This window comes from Amphiura filiformis, unplaced genomic scaffold, assembly GCF_039555335.1.
Source record: "Amphiura filiformis unplaced genomic scaffold, Afil_fr2py scaffold_113, whole genome shotgun sequence".
Taxonomy (NCBI): Eukaryota; Metazoa; Echinodermata; class Ophiuroidea; order Amphilepidida; family Amphiuridae; genus Amphiura; species Amphiura filiformis.
In genome coordinates, this window is record NW_027305577.1 from 78,217 (window position 1) to 95,122 (window position 16,906).

Sequence of the window (16,906 nt, forward strand, 5' to 3'; positions counted from 1 at the left end):
ATTCACATTTGAGATGTTTCTTGGAAAAACATTAAAATTGGGTATCGCTATAAAATGTGTCATAAAAACAAAACAAAAAAGTAGACCCATTCCATGTCAACTCCAGGGATGTGCACCGCAGCACCTCTTCAAATTTTTTCTTTTTTCTGTGTGGTGGTAGATATTGATGAGAAAGTACAATCCCGAAAATTTGAGCTTCATACTCCATTTCGTTTTCCCGTGGCATCAATTTGAAATTTAGGGGTCAGCATAAAAATGTGTCACAACGCGAAAGACGACGTTTGGAGGTCCATAAATGTATAAAGGGAACCCTTTACAACTTTGAAAAGTATGTATCCTGGGGTACTTATTTGTGTAGAATTCAAATCTGGCATCAGAAAACTTATAACTCCTTTACTTTAAAAGATATAGGGCCCTGAAAATGCAACTTCGTTCACACAGGACCAACTTTGGGGGGTCAGAACTCCAAAAGTAAAAATAATTTTACCGTCCATTTTTTGCCACTCTTATCCAATATTGAGCCTATTAGAATACTTTTAGCTGAGATATTACCCATGCAAAACCCCAATTGTACATATTTTGTACATTTTGACCCCCCTGAAAACCAATGTCAGACATTTTGATGCTTTGGGACTCGATGACTTCAACACATCAGTGAGGTTTGCATTCTCCATAGAGTTGTACATAGGTCATTATATATGCGAAATCAAAAATGTGTACAACTCTATGGAGTAGGCAAACCTAAGTGATGTTGAAGCCATCGAGTCCCAAAGTCAATATCTCTCAGAAATGATGTCCAAGGACATATCTTCAACATACCTGAAGTTGATGGTGGTATGTCTGACATTGGTTTTCAGGGGGGGTCAAAATGTACAAAAAATGTACAATTGGGGTTTTGCATGGGTAATATCTCAGCTAAAATTATTCGAATACGCTCCATATTGGATAAGAGTAATGTCCTACCAAAGGGCTCTGACTGGCAAAAAATGGACAATAAAATTATTTTTACTTTTGGAGTTCTGACCCCAAAGTTGGTCCTGATGGACGAAGTTTTCTAATGCCAGATTTGAATTCTACACAAATAAGTACCCCAGGATACATACTTTTTAAAGTTGTAAAGGGTTCCCTTTATACATTTATGGACCTCCAAACGTCGTCTTTCGCGTTGCGACACATTTTTTACACTGACCCCCCCTAAATTTCAAATTGATGCCACGGGAAAACGAAATGGAGTATGAAGCTCAAATTTTCGGGATTGTACTTTCTCATCAATATCTACCACTACACAGAAAAAGAAAAAAATTGAAGAGGTGCTGCGGTGCACATCCCTGGAGTTGACATGGAATGTGTTAATTCCTTGATTTTTTCACACAAGGTCACTAATGGATATAGCATTTAACTCGGTTCTTAAATAAAAATGGATTCTTTTCTTTATTGCACTTTTTTTACTCACCCTGTACCTACCAGTATAATGAACTTGGCTGTTCAGGCCAGATCGATTTAATAAAGTTGACGACGCCGCCTGGTTCTCTAAAAACCGCCAAGTGTGCTCCAAATTTGGCGCATTCACCTTCTGCATCCATCCACGTCAATGGCGACTCCATGAACACATAGCAATCGTTGGCATGTCGAGTCCAACCTTCCAAACAACCAACTACAAAATCAAAATGTATTATTATGCACATATATGGTCGAATCCAACCAAAAGTGTCCACGGGCCAAAAATAAAAGTCCGAAATAAAAAATGTCTCCACAATTTTTTCCTTTTGCCCATTGATTAATGACATATTGGCCTTATAGGAACCAAAAGTGCCATTACTAATCTTGAAAAATAAATCCAGGACGTGTGATAGTAAATGTGACATCAAAACCCAATGTTACCTACGAATACCACTAGGATGCTTTCACTATCGCAATACTAATCAACCTAAAACAAATGGAATATTCCCATTAACGCTTTTTTCGTGTAATGTAGACCACAGGGTGTCAGGAAAATGCTAGCTCAACCAGAAAATATTTGTTTTTATTTTTATAACGCGATCAATATGATCTTAGTCAATTTATGCTAGTTTATTTTTGAAAATGAAGTTTAGGTCAGTTTCTGTATTTTATTTATCAAATGAGTATGAATCAATTTACACATTGTATAAGAACGAGTAGGATATATGTTTTCAAGAATATTAGGAATTATAAGCATACACCTAACGCTTTATACAATGAAAAGGTGAACAAACCCGGGTATTCGTAGGTAACATGAGCGATTTAACAATATCTATATTGAGTTTAGAGGTTTAAAGTTTGCTATTATGGTAATGAATTAATAAAATGGTAGTTTTAGATCTCTTTCAGATGGTACGTCCAAATGAATAAATGCTATTACCTTAGATCAAATTTTTTTGATGCTTTTAGCAAGATTTTGACCACTTCATTTTGATATACAAGTAGTTAATCAGCAATTTTACATAATAAATAATTGTTGAATGAATCCGTATATGGGTAATAATAGTGTCCTGGGGTACCGCTTAAAGTTTTGACAATTAATTTCCATTGGTAGCGACACTTCATTACACATGTCATGTATTATGCTGTATTCGTAAGTAACATTTCAGTATTTGTAGGTAAGAATTAGACTTTTGGTGGATATCCCAATCAAAACTTCATTTTATAAAGCACTTTGAATGTATCATTTTCTTTATGTGCCTTTATTGATACTTTAGACCCTATCATGTATTAATAATGTCGGTTCACAGCGGTTGAACGAGTATTGAAGTAAGAAACAAAGGCACTAAAGTGACTTTAATTTGCTTAATTGCACACAACTCGCTTAAAACCGTTATTGCAGACTTGTGAAGTCCATCTTGGAGTCAGTTACGTCTTGTGGCCTTTCGTTTGAGGGCAACTACAATTAGCTTTATACCAGGGTCCATCATTATGTTGTCTAGATCATGAGACAATGAGAACAGTCGTTTTTTCCATGGTATTCGTAGGTAACCTTAGCGAAAACGTCAAAAGTTACCTTCGAATAAATCAATTTGGACACAAATTACTCAGACACCAGAAGGTCGGTAAACATTTAAAATGAAGCACACATGACAGTTGACAAATCCAAGTATTTATCCCTTCTAATCTTCTTTGAATCTGATTTTTCTTTCAAATGAGCAGACCGTCGTCTATTTCAGTACATATTTTTCAACAATTAAGCCGTATTCAGTTTTGCATGGTGGGCATGTATGTAAATTCGCAACTTTCATTGACGTATGATTTGATAGCAAACATACAGGCCTTCGTTATGTACCAATATGGGCATTGGCATGAATGGCGGTGTTTCACAATACTGTCATGATGTCAAATTGTATTCGTAGGTAACATTCGGTTACCGAAATTTACCTACGAATACTTGCTTTTATTGTTGACATCTCAGAAATATTTAAACGCAGGCTATTGAAACTTGGTAGAAATAAAGAGTGTATTACCCTGCACCTATTGCTTAACTATTGTTTACTATTCTCTCACTTTGTGGAAATGACACAGCTTTTAACATGTATTCGGAGGTAATGCATATTTTTTACCAAACCTACCTTTGTGCCATTTAGAATTTCTGGCAGGTAAACACAATAATAAAGATGCCAGAATGCAATGCATTTCAGTATTGGACATATCAAAGCTTGTAGCAATTGCGCATTTATTAGTGATTTCCATTTTTAAAGATATATCTAGTGCTATGAAAAATTGTATTCGTAGGTAATGTAAAAAATACCACTCAAAAATGATCACAAAAATTCATAATTATGTACAAATATGTGAAAAATTTAACAGGCAATCTTTGAATACACGCCTTTCAGGAAATCAATTTAGATTCAATCCAATGACTTCTTTTCATAACTGATTTAGACGTTTTTAAAAATACTTTAAGAAATATTTTAAAAAAATGGGTAAAAATAGCATGTTTTGGGGTCTCTGTGTCTAAATTTTTCACAGAAGGGGGTCTTATTATATATGGCGCGAAGCGTATGATCAAGGCGAATAAACACAATACAAAAATGAATGCCAATTGATTAATACTTTTAAGTTATGGCCCTGAACATGCTGTGTACACTTTTCGTTGGATTCGACCATATACCAAGCTAGCCCATATTCCATCCTTACCCATCCACCCCACGCATAGAAAGACAAATACAAAAATAATTAGAATAGTACAGTAGAAACTATATACAATAATCACAGCCACAAGTTGGACAATTCTTCTTTCTTTCTTTCTTATTATTATTTCTTCATCACCTTTTGCTTCTTCTTCACCTTTTTCTTCACCTTCTTTTTCCTTTTCTTCTTGTTCTTGTTTTTGTTGTTCTTTTCATTATCAGCTATTATCTTTAACATTTTAACGACGATGATTGTACAGAAAGAATAAAAGAGACGCATTTGCCCTGCAAGATTTGCATTTGTGTTGATGTATTTAGGCCCCTGTAATTCAGGGTATGACAAACTTTTACCAACATGTCTGTGGTACCACATCTTACTTTGTAACTGCTCAAGTTGTATCACTCCGATTCTGTCACCATTGATAAAGCTAATGGGTCCCTGAATCACAAATTTAAGAAAATATATCAGCATCCTTCATATCACTCTATTTGCATTTGAAAAGGTGTATGTAAAGTATTAATTTTCAAGGTCAATTAATTCCATTAACCTGATTTCACTTTCTTAATCAATAGCAATTATCGAAATACCATTAAAGTTATGTCTTATTTTTTACACATTTTGGTGATGATAATCGAACAGGATATTGCCGGAACTGCCAAACGAATAACAAATATTGATTTTACAAAAAATGACAATTTCTTATTCATTCTAAACGGTTTATAATAGTTGTACCGTTAAATTTGTATAATAATTTTGAACAGCATGATTGACATAACAAAAAATACTTTTATATAGTCCAGAACCTTATGTCGAAATTTAAGGCGCTGCTGGCATTTTTGCTGCTGAAGTATGAATCCATTTAAATAAAAAGTATTTGCGCCATTCTTTTCACTGCAGCAAATGGGTGGGGCTAAATTCAAAATGGCCGCCATTGCCTATTTTTGCGACTTTTTAGCTAAAATCCATTAAATAATAACCCAAAATTGCACCACAGAGAGCCAAGAAGCCGCGGCATGTATGAATCTGTTGACAGGAAACGCTTTTCTTCCAGATTGGAATTATTTGCATATTTGAAATTCAAGATGGCCGCCAATATGGTGTCCAAAATGGCCGCCAGAAGTAGAATTTCAATCAAAATGCATTATATCAATACGTAAATATCGCAAACCTGAAATGTTTTTGGTCACCAGGAACACACTTTTATTAGTTTAAAAATAATTGCATGTTTTAATTAAAGATGGCCGCCAATATTGTGTCCAAAATGACCACCGTAATTAGAATTTAGACACCATATTGACGCAAATATGTCGCGTATGCCAATTATATATAAGCTTTCTCAGCATAGTGTAACTGTGTTCCCAGGCTTTTCAACCCAGCTTTCATCAGGATAAAAACGCTATAACATGTTGGAGGCCCAGAACTATTAGTTTCCAATCATGTAGACTAAATCTTGTCTAAAATGGCTCTGAAAAGAGCTGTTCTTTGTAAGTTTCATTCATACAAGTATTAGACTTCTCCGTAGTCCAATTGCCCATTTTGCATACACTGGCTATTACATTTAAGCTGAAAACTCTGATTTATATTGATTTGCGTGCAACTGATAGATTTTCACATCTGTATCTGATCTTTTCAGTCACCGCACTCCCTCTGTTTGTTAGCTTCCAAGTGGATTTTTGGGGTTCGCTATCATTAAACTGGTAGATTCCAAAATCAGAATTGTTCAGTATTAAAGTGAGCCATTATAACTATGCAAGATAATGTTGCATTCAATTCCTTTTATTGTCACTAATCATCTGATATTTTTAACTCTTTATGATCATTTTACTATTGAATACTTTAATTTTAATAAACATCAGTATAATTTTGAGTTCAACGAAATGGGTTCATCATGACTAATAATAACATTTTTTTAAATAAAATTCGACTATGGCATAGTCTATACAAGTATTACTGTTTATTTCAAAGAAGATTGCTACAAAGCAAACCCTTAGTTTGTATCATAAACACCACTTGGTATGAAACCATTTGTATTCATTTTATTAATTACATGTATGCATTTGCAAGTTTGTGTTGCTTTATCCTTCAAAATAAACCGTTGGATTTGTTGTACTTTGTCAAAATATAAAGATCTGCGCACAGTTAGCAGGAAAATGTTTCGTCAGCAGCTTGTCTCTCTGGAAGTTGAATTATATTAATATATTCGATATTCTTACATGTCATCGATCGTGTAAATCAAGAAAATATAGCAATTCAACTTACGGATACGCCTTCAAATTGAACATCTGCAAGAATTTTAAAAAACAAATCTCTCATTTCTGAATCATTATATGTGAAATCCTCTAGCCGTTTAGTAGCATTTCTTTCTTCAAGAACGAGAGCTGCTTCATGTAACATCAAAGCAATTATCCACGCGCCATCGTAACCGGTGGCACCGTAGGGGTTGAAGTCATATTTGAGATTTTCTGGTTGAGTTAGCCTCAATTTTAAACGACTAATATATTCTGTTGATGTCTGTCATTATGAAAAATATTAGAATAATAAAATCAAAATTGATGGAAAGCATTTTTAACCAATGAGGTTTGATTTCAATGTAAGCTGATAAATGTTATAAAATACCAATATTGCATGGACTGTCATAACCAGTTGCACAATATTCATACTAGGTATTTTCTAGTTGTGAAAAACTAGAATTTAAAGGATTTATATAATAGTCTGCCGGAATCATATGAAGTCCTAAATCCCCAAAGTAATAAAATGCATATTTCAGTTTTTATTTTGGTATGTAAATATAATCTATGTAGTAAACGCTGTGCAGTAATTTACGAACACAATCACCTCTCTCTCTCCTCCCCTTCTCTATTTTTCAACACAAATACTACGTATACTATGTCGCACACCCCTACACAAATGTGTACACATAACACACCATTAAGGGGGTACTACACCCCTGGCCAATTTTGTACCGATTTTTGCATATTTCTCAAATATTATAGCGCATTGGTGACAGGTAAGATATGTATATTATATAGGAGCAAGGATTACAACTACTACACTGAAAATTCAGCAACTCAAGGCAAGTAGTTATTGATTTATTGATCAAATATTGGTTTTCCCTCATTTTTGACTGCAACTCCACAACTGTTGTCTGTGCTGAAATAAAATTTCTAGTGCAGTAGGTGTAGTCCTTGCCCCTATAATATACATATCTTACTTGTTACCAATATGCTGTAATTTTTGAGAAAAATGCAAAAATAAGCTCAAAATTGGGCAGGGGTGTAGTACCCCCTTAAGGTACACCTTATTTAAAACACCCATCAAAAAACATTGCGGGTTTTTTTTCTCACGATACCGTATGCTAACTGAGACTTTGAGCTCGTGGAGAACCAGGATCAGGAAAACACATGTTAATTATCTAAAATTGAAGTTTGTTTCTTTCCTTTTCTTTCAAGGAAAATCAATTAAACTGTTACTCAGTGTAAAGACATAGTATTATGTAGCTCAACACTAGCTGTATCTTTACCTAGCTGGGGGGTTTCAACCCCCCGAGCTAGGTACTGTTTTTCTATCCGATTCTTTCTTTCTTTCTTTCTTTCTTCTTCTGGCAACAAACTTTAAAATGCTACTCCTCCTACACGATACACCCTACAATTACGTAACTTGCACATTTGTATCGGCTGTATTTAATGCCAATATTGTCTAAACAGAATTGGGATCAAAGGGAAGATTTTGCAGGGGTCAGGTCAAAGGTCATGCAAAGGTCACATTTTAGAAATGCATTTCCTGGACATCTGTAAGGGGTACAGATCTCAAACATGGTGACAACAAACTTAATGATCAGGGGAATATGTTGGAAAACTTTAGAAGGGTCAGGTCAAAGGTTATTTGGGGTCACATCTTATAATTTTATTTTCTGGATATTTGTAAGGGATATGGGACTCACACTCAGTGACAACAAATCTCATGACCAGGGGAACATATTGCAGGGGTCAGGTCAAAGGTCATGCAGAGGTCAAATCTTAGAATTGCATTTTCTGGACATCTGTAAGGAGTACGGGGCTCAAACTCGGTGACAACAAACCTCATGACCAGGGGACATTTTGCAGGTGTCAGATACCTCCACAACACCAACACGCCCCAGCTAGGTTTGTGGTCTATGACCACCATTTGCCACTAGTTTCATTTGTTTTGCTCAAGGATAACAAACACTCAGCGTTTTTATGGCGTTTTAATTGGGGTTTGAAGTATATATATACAGATGGGTCTGTTCTATAAATACTTAAATGCTTGTTCTAATTCACAGTACGGAAAGCTAAATACTAGATTATTAGGTAATTACTTTCTGATCCAAATAAAACGCGATTTCCGTAGCGTCCGGTTGTCTCTAATTGAAAATACTATAAATTCCCTTGCTGTTGTACATAATGGAACACACATACACTCGTTAATAGTAATTATTATTAACAGAATACTCAAACATTACCAAATGGCATCTTACTATATTTGCAACTGTACTTATAGCTGGATCATTCAGTAACGTCCCCGTAATGCCGATATATCCATCAACTGCTTGTTCCATCTCTTTTGCTGTGCAGTCAATGATATCTTCAGCGTGTTTGGATTTCTCCCAGAATTTATGTTCGTACCAACCTAACATCATCCATACATAACCTTTTCCAGTTATGCCTTCTTTGTAAGCCTGGGTATGGTTAAGAGAAATAAGAGCAAAGACAACAAAAACCAAACCCTAATTCTCAGTACATTGAGCCAAATTGTATTTTATTATAATTCATGTTGGTACACATTGCTTGCTTTCATCATTGTGCTTAAAATTGTGCACAAATTTGATTTATTCTGGACAACTTATTTCGGCTACATTATTTGTGTGTCTGGCCAAATGAATCGTGTATGATTAAGACACCAATGCTATGAAAGACCCAGATTGCGGAACCCAATTAACGTTTGAAATTATGACCCTGTGTAAAGTTAGATTACCTTTTCCCGCCAAAACCTACTCCGGTTCAATTGCTATCAGGCATTTTTGTGTAACCAATGATATCAACTATTTATAATAGTGTTTCCTCAATATTTATCATTTATCTTCCATGTAGCCTCTTCCCTTTCCTCACCAATCAATGTTGGAAGAAGATGTTCCAATTAAGCCATTAGAGTGTTCGAACAATTTTTTTCTGAGATTGTGGGTAGCTTCTCGACCTTACCTCACAAAACACCTTCCGTGCCGTGTCCTCGAACATATTGCCAATGATGATCTTCGCGTCCTTTCTCTTAAAGAATAAGATATTTATGAAAAAATTGACGGTTAAAGTCTCAAAAATATTGAGCTATTACGATTTTTACGGATATATTAATATCTATTTTTGTTGTTGTTGTCGTTGTTAACGCTGTGCTGTCTATTATTGCGTAGATGGTATGTATTTAGTACACACCCATGTATGGACATTTAAGATGTGCAATTGTGGTGACAGATTTTTGTCTTACCTTGATGTTTTCGATTTGATTTCTGGGATTGGTGAAGAAACTTTCGGATGTCACCAAGGTGATATTGGCTTCTTTCAATAAGTCATGCATATGGTCCATACTCTAAAATAACCAGTAGTTTTATTAAACTCAATATTGCACAATATTCATTAATCATAATGTAAAACCTACAAAATGTAATATTACAATAAAATTAACAAACTAAAAATAAAAAGTATGACTGCATTTACGTAGAAATGTAAATTGGTACATTGCATTTAGAAGGTGCAATTGTATCATGTGATCATGTCATCGCAGATTTTACATTACATCAGCAGGATTAAAGTTGATTAAAAATATTGGACAATGGCCATTTTATTTGATTACACTAAGAAAAAAACCGACATTATTTGCTTGACAGTGTCTGGTATTTTGAGGAAAACAATTGGGTTAATATCTGCGTTTAAAAGTATTAGAAATGCTAAGAAGACATAAAGCCATATAATCAGAAATGTCGCAGACGTAATTCTTTGGAATTGTGTATTTTAAAGAAAACATTTAAACAAAAATGTAAACGACGGCGGAAAATTCTAATAAGACGTTTACAAAATTAGAAGCATAGTCATGCAAATTAACTTATCAATTGGGTCCAAAGTGATACAAGCAACAGAATTTGCATTAACTCTCCTAGTGTGTCAATTATTAGGAAAAATGTGTTAGCCAACGTTAGCCATTTGTGCAATCCCGTAATTCCAAACTCAAAGTTTATACAGTTTATAAAATTCAAAATTGCCCACATTTTGTTTAAACCAATTTCAAAATTTCCCTGTGGTCATAAGAATTAAGAAAATATATACCTTTCGTTCGGAAGTTATCAAGAAAACGGTGGTCGTCATTTGGGCCGCACATGGGTCAAAACAGAACATTTCCTCTGATTTTGATAAAAATTGTCTCAAAATCTTCGACATGTTATAACAATATCAATAAGGAAAAATGTGCAATACCTGAGATGTGTTGTTGCCTATGTAAAACGAACCAACAAATAAAATCAGTTCTATTGGTTGTGACCTATTTTGCTGTGTTTCCTAGGTAATCAAATGTCCTAGATAGTGCAAACTATTCTTTTTCTTGACTGCTATAAAACTTTGAGACCCTTTTCATCAAAATCGGACGAAATGTCCTGTTTTGACCTTTCTGTATCCCAAATCATGACCTTCTACCTTTATGTTCAGAACGATAAGCGGTAGATAGGTCAAACTATACATTTTCTGAATCCTTATGACCTGAATTTGCGGCACGTTTGTGGTGGCGCGAAAGTTAAACTCTCAGTGGTGTTTGGACGCACATTTAGCGCATCATGTACTACCGTGTACTAACCGTACTTGCGGTTAAATTGGATTGATAAACAAGTATAATTGACAGTATGTTTTAGAGACCAAAGTCCCGGGGTAAAGTTCTGCTTAAAATCAAATGTACATAGTCGTATTTTTTACTGGGGCTTTCGCGATCAATCAACTTGTAGATTTCAAAATCAGAATTGTTTAGTAATGATGTGAGCCATTATAATTATGCAAGATATGTTGCATTTGATAACTTTTATTGTCAATAATCATCTTATCAAAGTAGTCTATACTTGGATCTAATTATATAAACTCTTCATGACCATTTTACTATTTAACATATTTAATAAACATCAGTATAATTTTAAGTTCAACGGAATGCGTTCATCATGAATAGATAATAATAACATATTTTTTATCAAAATTCGACTATGGCATAGTCTATTTAGACTATGAACTAAGAACTCTGTGGACGTGGCTACCATATGTTACATAACTTACATCAAAGATATCAAAAGCGTATCCTTTAATAAGTCAATACTCTGTAAACCATGCTTGTGATTCAGCGAATGTTGACTTACTCTCTGGACCATGTCGACCATGTATATAGTAATGTTCAGAAAAGATTTGCTGGGTAATTACATAAATCAACAGGAGCTAATTATAGCTCCAAATTAAGGTTTATTATAATAAATAACCATATTTTGTTCGAAAATGAACATTTAAAAAATGGACGAGAATTTACCAATTTAAAGTGCTCTCTGTTCTCGTGAATGGTTGCTACTCGATGCCATCCATATTCCCTTAGCAATCGAATGCGAAGGTAGTTATATACGGTAGCTGGTGACACGGAACGGTACAAGTAAGGGTAGAACTTGCGATTCGACAAAGCTGGGGACTCAGCGCCATAGGCAACCTGAATATGAAAATAATGGCACCGAACAAAGAAAGGTAATAACAATTGAACAATCTTCGTATGTTAAAAAAAAAAAAAAAGTGGGTAATGGTGAATCCAACGGACGAGGACACAAAACACATCAAGGATCAATAAATGATACAAGAGGATACCTTGAATATAAACAACAGAAAGGAAAACGAGCAAGGTACACCAACTTGATGTGGGGAAACAAGTAAAATACAGACTAGACAATATGCAGGGGGGGCAAAACCAGCAAATGTAGGCATAGGAAGTAAGCAAAGTTCGATAGCCAAAATTACCAGTTCCAAGGCTCACAAAGTGCTAAACCTGCAAAAACAACAAGGATCAATGGTAATACAAAACTGCACTAGAACATGTGATGAAAATCACTGTGCATATAAACAGACACGCTAAACCAAACATCGTATGTTAATTTAAATATTGTTAACATGAAAACAGATAAACAAGCAGCTACAATGTTGATAATATTCTTGATAAGTAACGTCAGCTATTATAGATATGATTTTAGAGCAAACATCTCATGATGGAAGCAGATGTGTTGAACATAACAATTAGGAGTTCAACCTGGCCATAATACGGTCAGACCATGGACTATAGAAATAAATGGCCAGACCATTCAAGACCCCTTGTCAAAATTATGATGCCCCGCCTTGTTCATACGTCGCTCGCCCCACGTTTGGAATTTATGATCCACTTGCTGGGAAAGGGGCGATCACCGACTTCGTGAGCATATAACACTTAGGGTGATTGCGTCATCGCAGGCCCTGGGATTCACGCATGCGCTTAATTTTTCATCGTGGTATTCTGTGGTAATTTATTTTTGGGTGTTAGGGTTAATATAATCAGTTTGGACCAACATTGTCTTACCGTTATTAAGTTCCAGTAGTGAGCCGTACTCGCAATAGCTTCCGCAGGTGGAGAGCAGCCACCACCAAGTATCATAATCTTGGTTGGTTCACGAAATAACTGATCAAACAACGCTCGGGAACCAGATCCAGCTTCACACTGAAACATGAAAGAAATACATAAAACTATGGTTATTCACATCAGTGAACTAGCATCAATTGTCTTGGCTTACTTCTTGTTTTAAAGGAAGTCTCCGGCAATCCTTATATGTAAGAAAAATAATTTTCAAGCACGAATCACGTGGTTTTATTGAAAACAAACTCATAGTGACAATAAAAACAGGTTTATTCAAAGAACGTAGCATCAAGAGAGTGCAATAAACGGTTCAACCATTTGTTCACAAATACATTAACCGAGTGTTGTCATCTTCTTTAAGGGGTACTACACCCTTTGTCAATGTAGCTTACATGTTTTTAAAGATAGAAGCCCGGAAAAGGTACATCAGGCTACATTTACGAATACAAATTTATTTAGAATATCAGAATTGCTACCGTGAATCCAATCAGTGGCGTAGCTGCCGGGGGGGGGGGCAGGGGGGCAATTGTCTTGGCAAAATTTGCCTATTTGGGCCCCCGCCCCCTAGTACAAGGAAAAAAGAGGAAAATTGGAGGGAGAAAGAGGAAAAAAGAGAGGAGAGAGAGATGGAGAATCCATACGATATGCAATACCATACGATTATTATCAATCAGCCTAGCAAAAATTGTCTATTTGGTCCCCCGCCCCCTCTCCCCCCCCCCAAGTACAGGGAAATTTGGTGGATTTGGGCCCCCGCCCCATACAGGCTTGCCCCCCTTGGAAAAAATCCCAGCTACGCCGCTGAATCCAATCACACACATAAAAGCACTTATGACAGACGCTAAAAATATCAAAATGATTTTTTTGGGGGGAAATTAATTAATTATGCACAGCTTTGAAAACACATGGTTGGCATCACTTTCAGGCTCTAAAGAAAATAAACCGTATTTTCCCCCTTCTAGTTGACAATGATGTGCAAAATTTGTTTCAGGTTATATAAACTAGAATCTAAATGATAAGATAATGCTTGGTTTTCAGTTCTACCTGAATTTTAGTAAAATACGAATAACATGTATAATGTGAAACGCTATGTGTTTGGGACAAAAATGTTAATTTGTCGCAAGTTATTCAACAATGTCAACTGAAGTGGGAACGTTGGCAGTGCACAAGTGGAAACAAAGGAACCCAAAAAATGTGCAAAGTTATAAATTGACTTCGACTAGCATCTTAAAATTAAACTCTGGGTCAAAACTAAGCTTTGTTTTATTAATTAAAAAGAAAGTTGTAAACTTGTTCCATCTTGTTGATTAAAGTGATATTTGCTACTGGTTTCATTATCACCACCTGTGTTGTTTGTGTTACGATTCGTAATCTCACGAAGAGTAAGTTAAGTTCGTTAATGTGGTAGGCCTACAGCCACACGTACATGTCCATCCGCCCCCCCAACAAACACATCCTATTCGGAGCGGTCCTATAATATAATAGGAACACATTGATTAATAAAGCAAAATCGTCGTACTACAGGGATCAGATAGTAAACTGTGAAAACACTAAGGGCGAGTTTCCCGACAGGAGTCTTAGTAAGCCTTAGTCTTAAGGTGGCCTTGAGGCTACTAAGCCTAACCCGCTCTCTAAGCCCGAGTCTTAACGCAAATTCAACCTAGTCTTAGTGGCCTTGCAGGCTTAACGCTTGACAACCTCGTCCCTTTCTCCCGGCGACTTAATTGTATAGGCTGTTGGGGGTAGATGTGCATAAGCTGTGGTCCTCATGGTTTACCGTACTAACAAGGTTGCCGTCTCATTATCGCAATGTTCCCGGCGCAAAGACTAGCCAAGACCCGCGGTCTTGTGCTTGGGCTTATACTATACCGTAGGCCTACACAACTGGATGCAAGAATATTGTGTCTGTTTTATGTCTTTTATGTATCATTTTATTTCCACTTGACTTTTTATTTGTTTATCTTGTATGAATGATACGTCTATGCTTTTTATTCGTGATTTTTTCTTTGCATTCCAAAGGGTAAAACTGTAAGCCTAATGGAAAGGAATCTGTGATTCCCCTAAAAAGTAAAACACAAATTATTTCACGCTTCAAACAAATCATTCGAATGTTTGTCAAAAGTAAAACATTATTTAAGGGTATTTTTGGTGCAAAAACATAACCAAACATTATTTGACAACCAACGTGCTATCTACTGCTGATATTTTCAGTAGTCTTCTCAGATCTCACATGAAGTTATCTGTTGATACAATATTTATAATTTTTTAAGTAGAAGATATAGCAATATTATATGCATCTTATCCGTAAATTCAGTTTTAATACTGCATGCATTATTGTTTCATGTCAAATATTTACTGTATCTTTACCAATTTTGTCCTTAGGCACTCCAAAATAATTAATAGGCTACTGAAAAGGTCACTAAAGGCTTGGATAGGAACAGGTGGAATCATATAGGTCTTCATGATGATGATGATAATAATAATAATAATAATAAAATACATTTATAAAGCGCTATAAACGCAGTTTCAAAGCGCTGTACATTAAAATAACAAAATAAGTTTTACAAATATCAAGATACATGAATACATATTAAAAACAATTTATAAAACACTATGACCAGCACAGAAATCTTATTTAAAAATACCCTTTAAAAACAACAATTTATGCACACAAATATACTACTAGTGATCATTGGTAATGTAACCTTACGCAAAACATAATATTTCAGGCGCACGACATGTTATGGCGAAAATTATTTGAACAAAATATCCTTTAAAAACAACAGTTTATGCACACAAATGTAACAGTAATGTAACCTTAAACAAAACATATTTCAGACACACAGCAAATAATGTTATGGCGACAAATTATTTGAACAAAAATGTTTTCAATTTAGATTTAAAACTGCCAACCGATGAAGCACCCCGGATTGTCTTTGGGATGTTGTTCCACAATCGGGGTGCTGCGACGGCGAAGGCCCGATCACCGTACTTGGTCTTGGTGCGAGGCCCGGGCCTGAAGAGGAGCTGCGAAGAACTGCGAAGATTTACTGCCGGAGTATAGTCCGATAATAGTTCACAAATGTACTTGGGTGCAATACCATGGCGAACTTTGTAAGCGGTGAGTAGGATCTTGAAGCAAATGCGATCCTGGATCGGAAGCCAATGAAGCTGGCGAAGTATTGGTGTTATGTGCTCTCGACGTCTAGTCAAAGTCACAAGTCTTGCTGCCGCGTTCTGCACACGTTGCAATGATGCAATCTGAGCAGCTGGAAGACCATGCAACAAACTATTGTTACAGTCCAGTCTTGACGTGACGAATGCATGGATTAAACGCTCAGTGGCAGGTCGATCAAGATATTTACGTATCTTTCCAATTTTGTGAATACCGAAGGAAGCAGCACGGCAGATGTTACGGACGTGTTGCTTCAGAAGTAGTGTACTGTCTAACACAACTCCAAGATCTTTGGCAGAATCAGATGCTTTGATATTGGCATCACCAATACATACTGGAGGAAGAGAAGAAGCTTTTCTGTGTTGAGAATGAAAATGCACAATTTCAGTCTTCGCATCGTTCAACATAAGCTTGTTGGTGATAGCCCAAGCTCTTACATCGGCGACACACATTTCAAGTTTATTGACAGCCTCAGGATGTTCAGATGATTTCAGGACCATATACACCTGTGTATCATCGGCGTAGATAACATGTTGGATACCACTATGCGCACTTATAACATCACTTAATGGTCCAGTATACAAGATGAAATCCAGAGGACCCTTAACCGATCCTTGAGGAGTACCCCAAGGAAGGGAAATGTGTCAGAGAGAACTTTGTCCACTACAACAGCTTGAACGCGGTCTTGTAAGTATGACATGAACCAGTTCAGCACTGTTCCTTCTAATCCGTATCTGCTCTGCAAACGTTCGAAGAATATAGAATGGTTGATGGTATCAAATGCCGCTGAGTAGTCTAGCAACACTAACACCGCTTCATTGCCAGCATCAACAGCTAGTAGCAGATCATTCATCACGCGAAGCAGCGCGGTTTCTGTGGAGTGATATTGACGGTACGCCGATTGTGCTGTCGAGA

General features: G+C 36.0%; 1 protein-coding gene across 1 annotated transcript in view; it reads right to left on the minus strand.

Moving 5' to 3' along the window:
* LOC140145008 (gamma-aminobutyric acid type B receptor subunit 1-like) overlaps positions 1-16,906 on the minus strand; it is a 65,120-nt gene that overhangs the window by 23,390 nt on the left and 24,824 nt on the right. Inside the window, exons 2-8 of the mRNA XM_072166800.1 lie at positions 12,763-12,900; positions 11,701-11,871; positions 9,637-9,738; positions 9,357-9,422; positions 8,636-8,836; positions 6,400-6,651; positions 4,518-4,578 (exon numbers count right to left, since the gene is read on the minus strand). Coding sequence (XP_072022901.1) covers positions 4,518-4,578; positions 6,400-6,651; positions 8,636-8,836; positions 9,357-9,422; positions 9,637-9,738; positions 11,701-11,871; positions 12,763-12,900 — 991 coding nt within the window. The remainder of the gene's footprint in view (positions 1-4,517; positions 4,579-6,399; positions 6,652-8,635; positions 8,837-9,356; positions 9,423-9,636; positions 9,739-11,700; positions 11,872-12,762; positions 12,901-16,906) is intronic.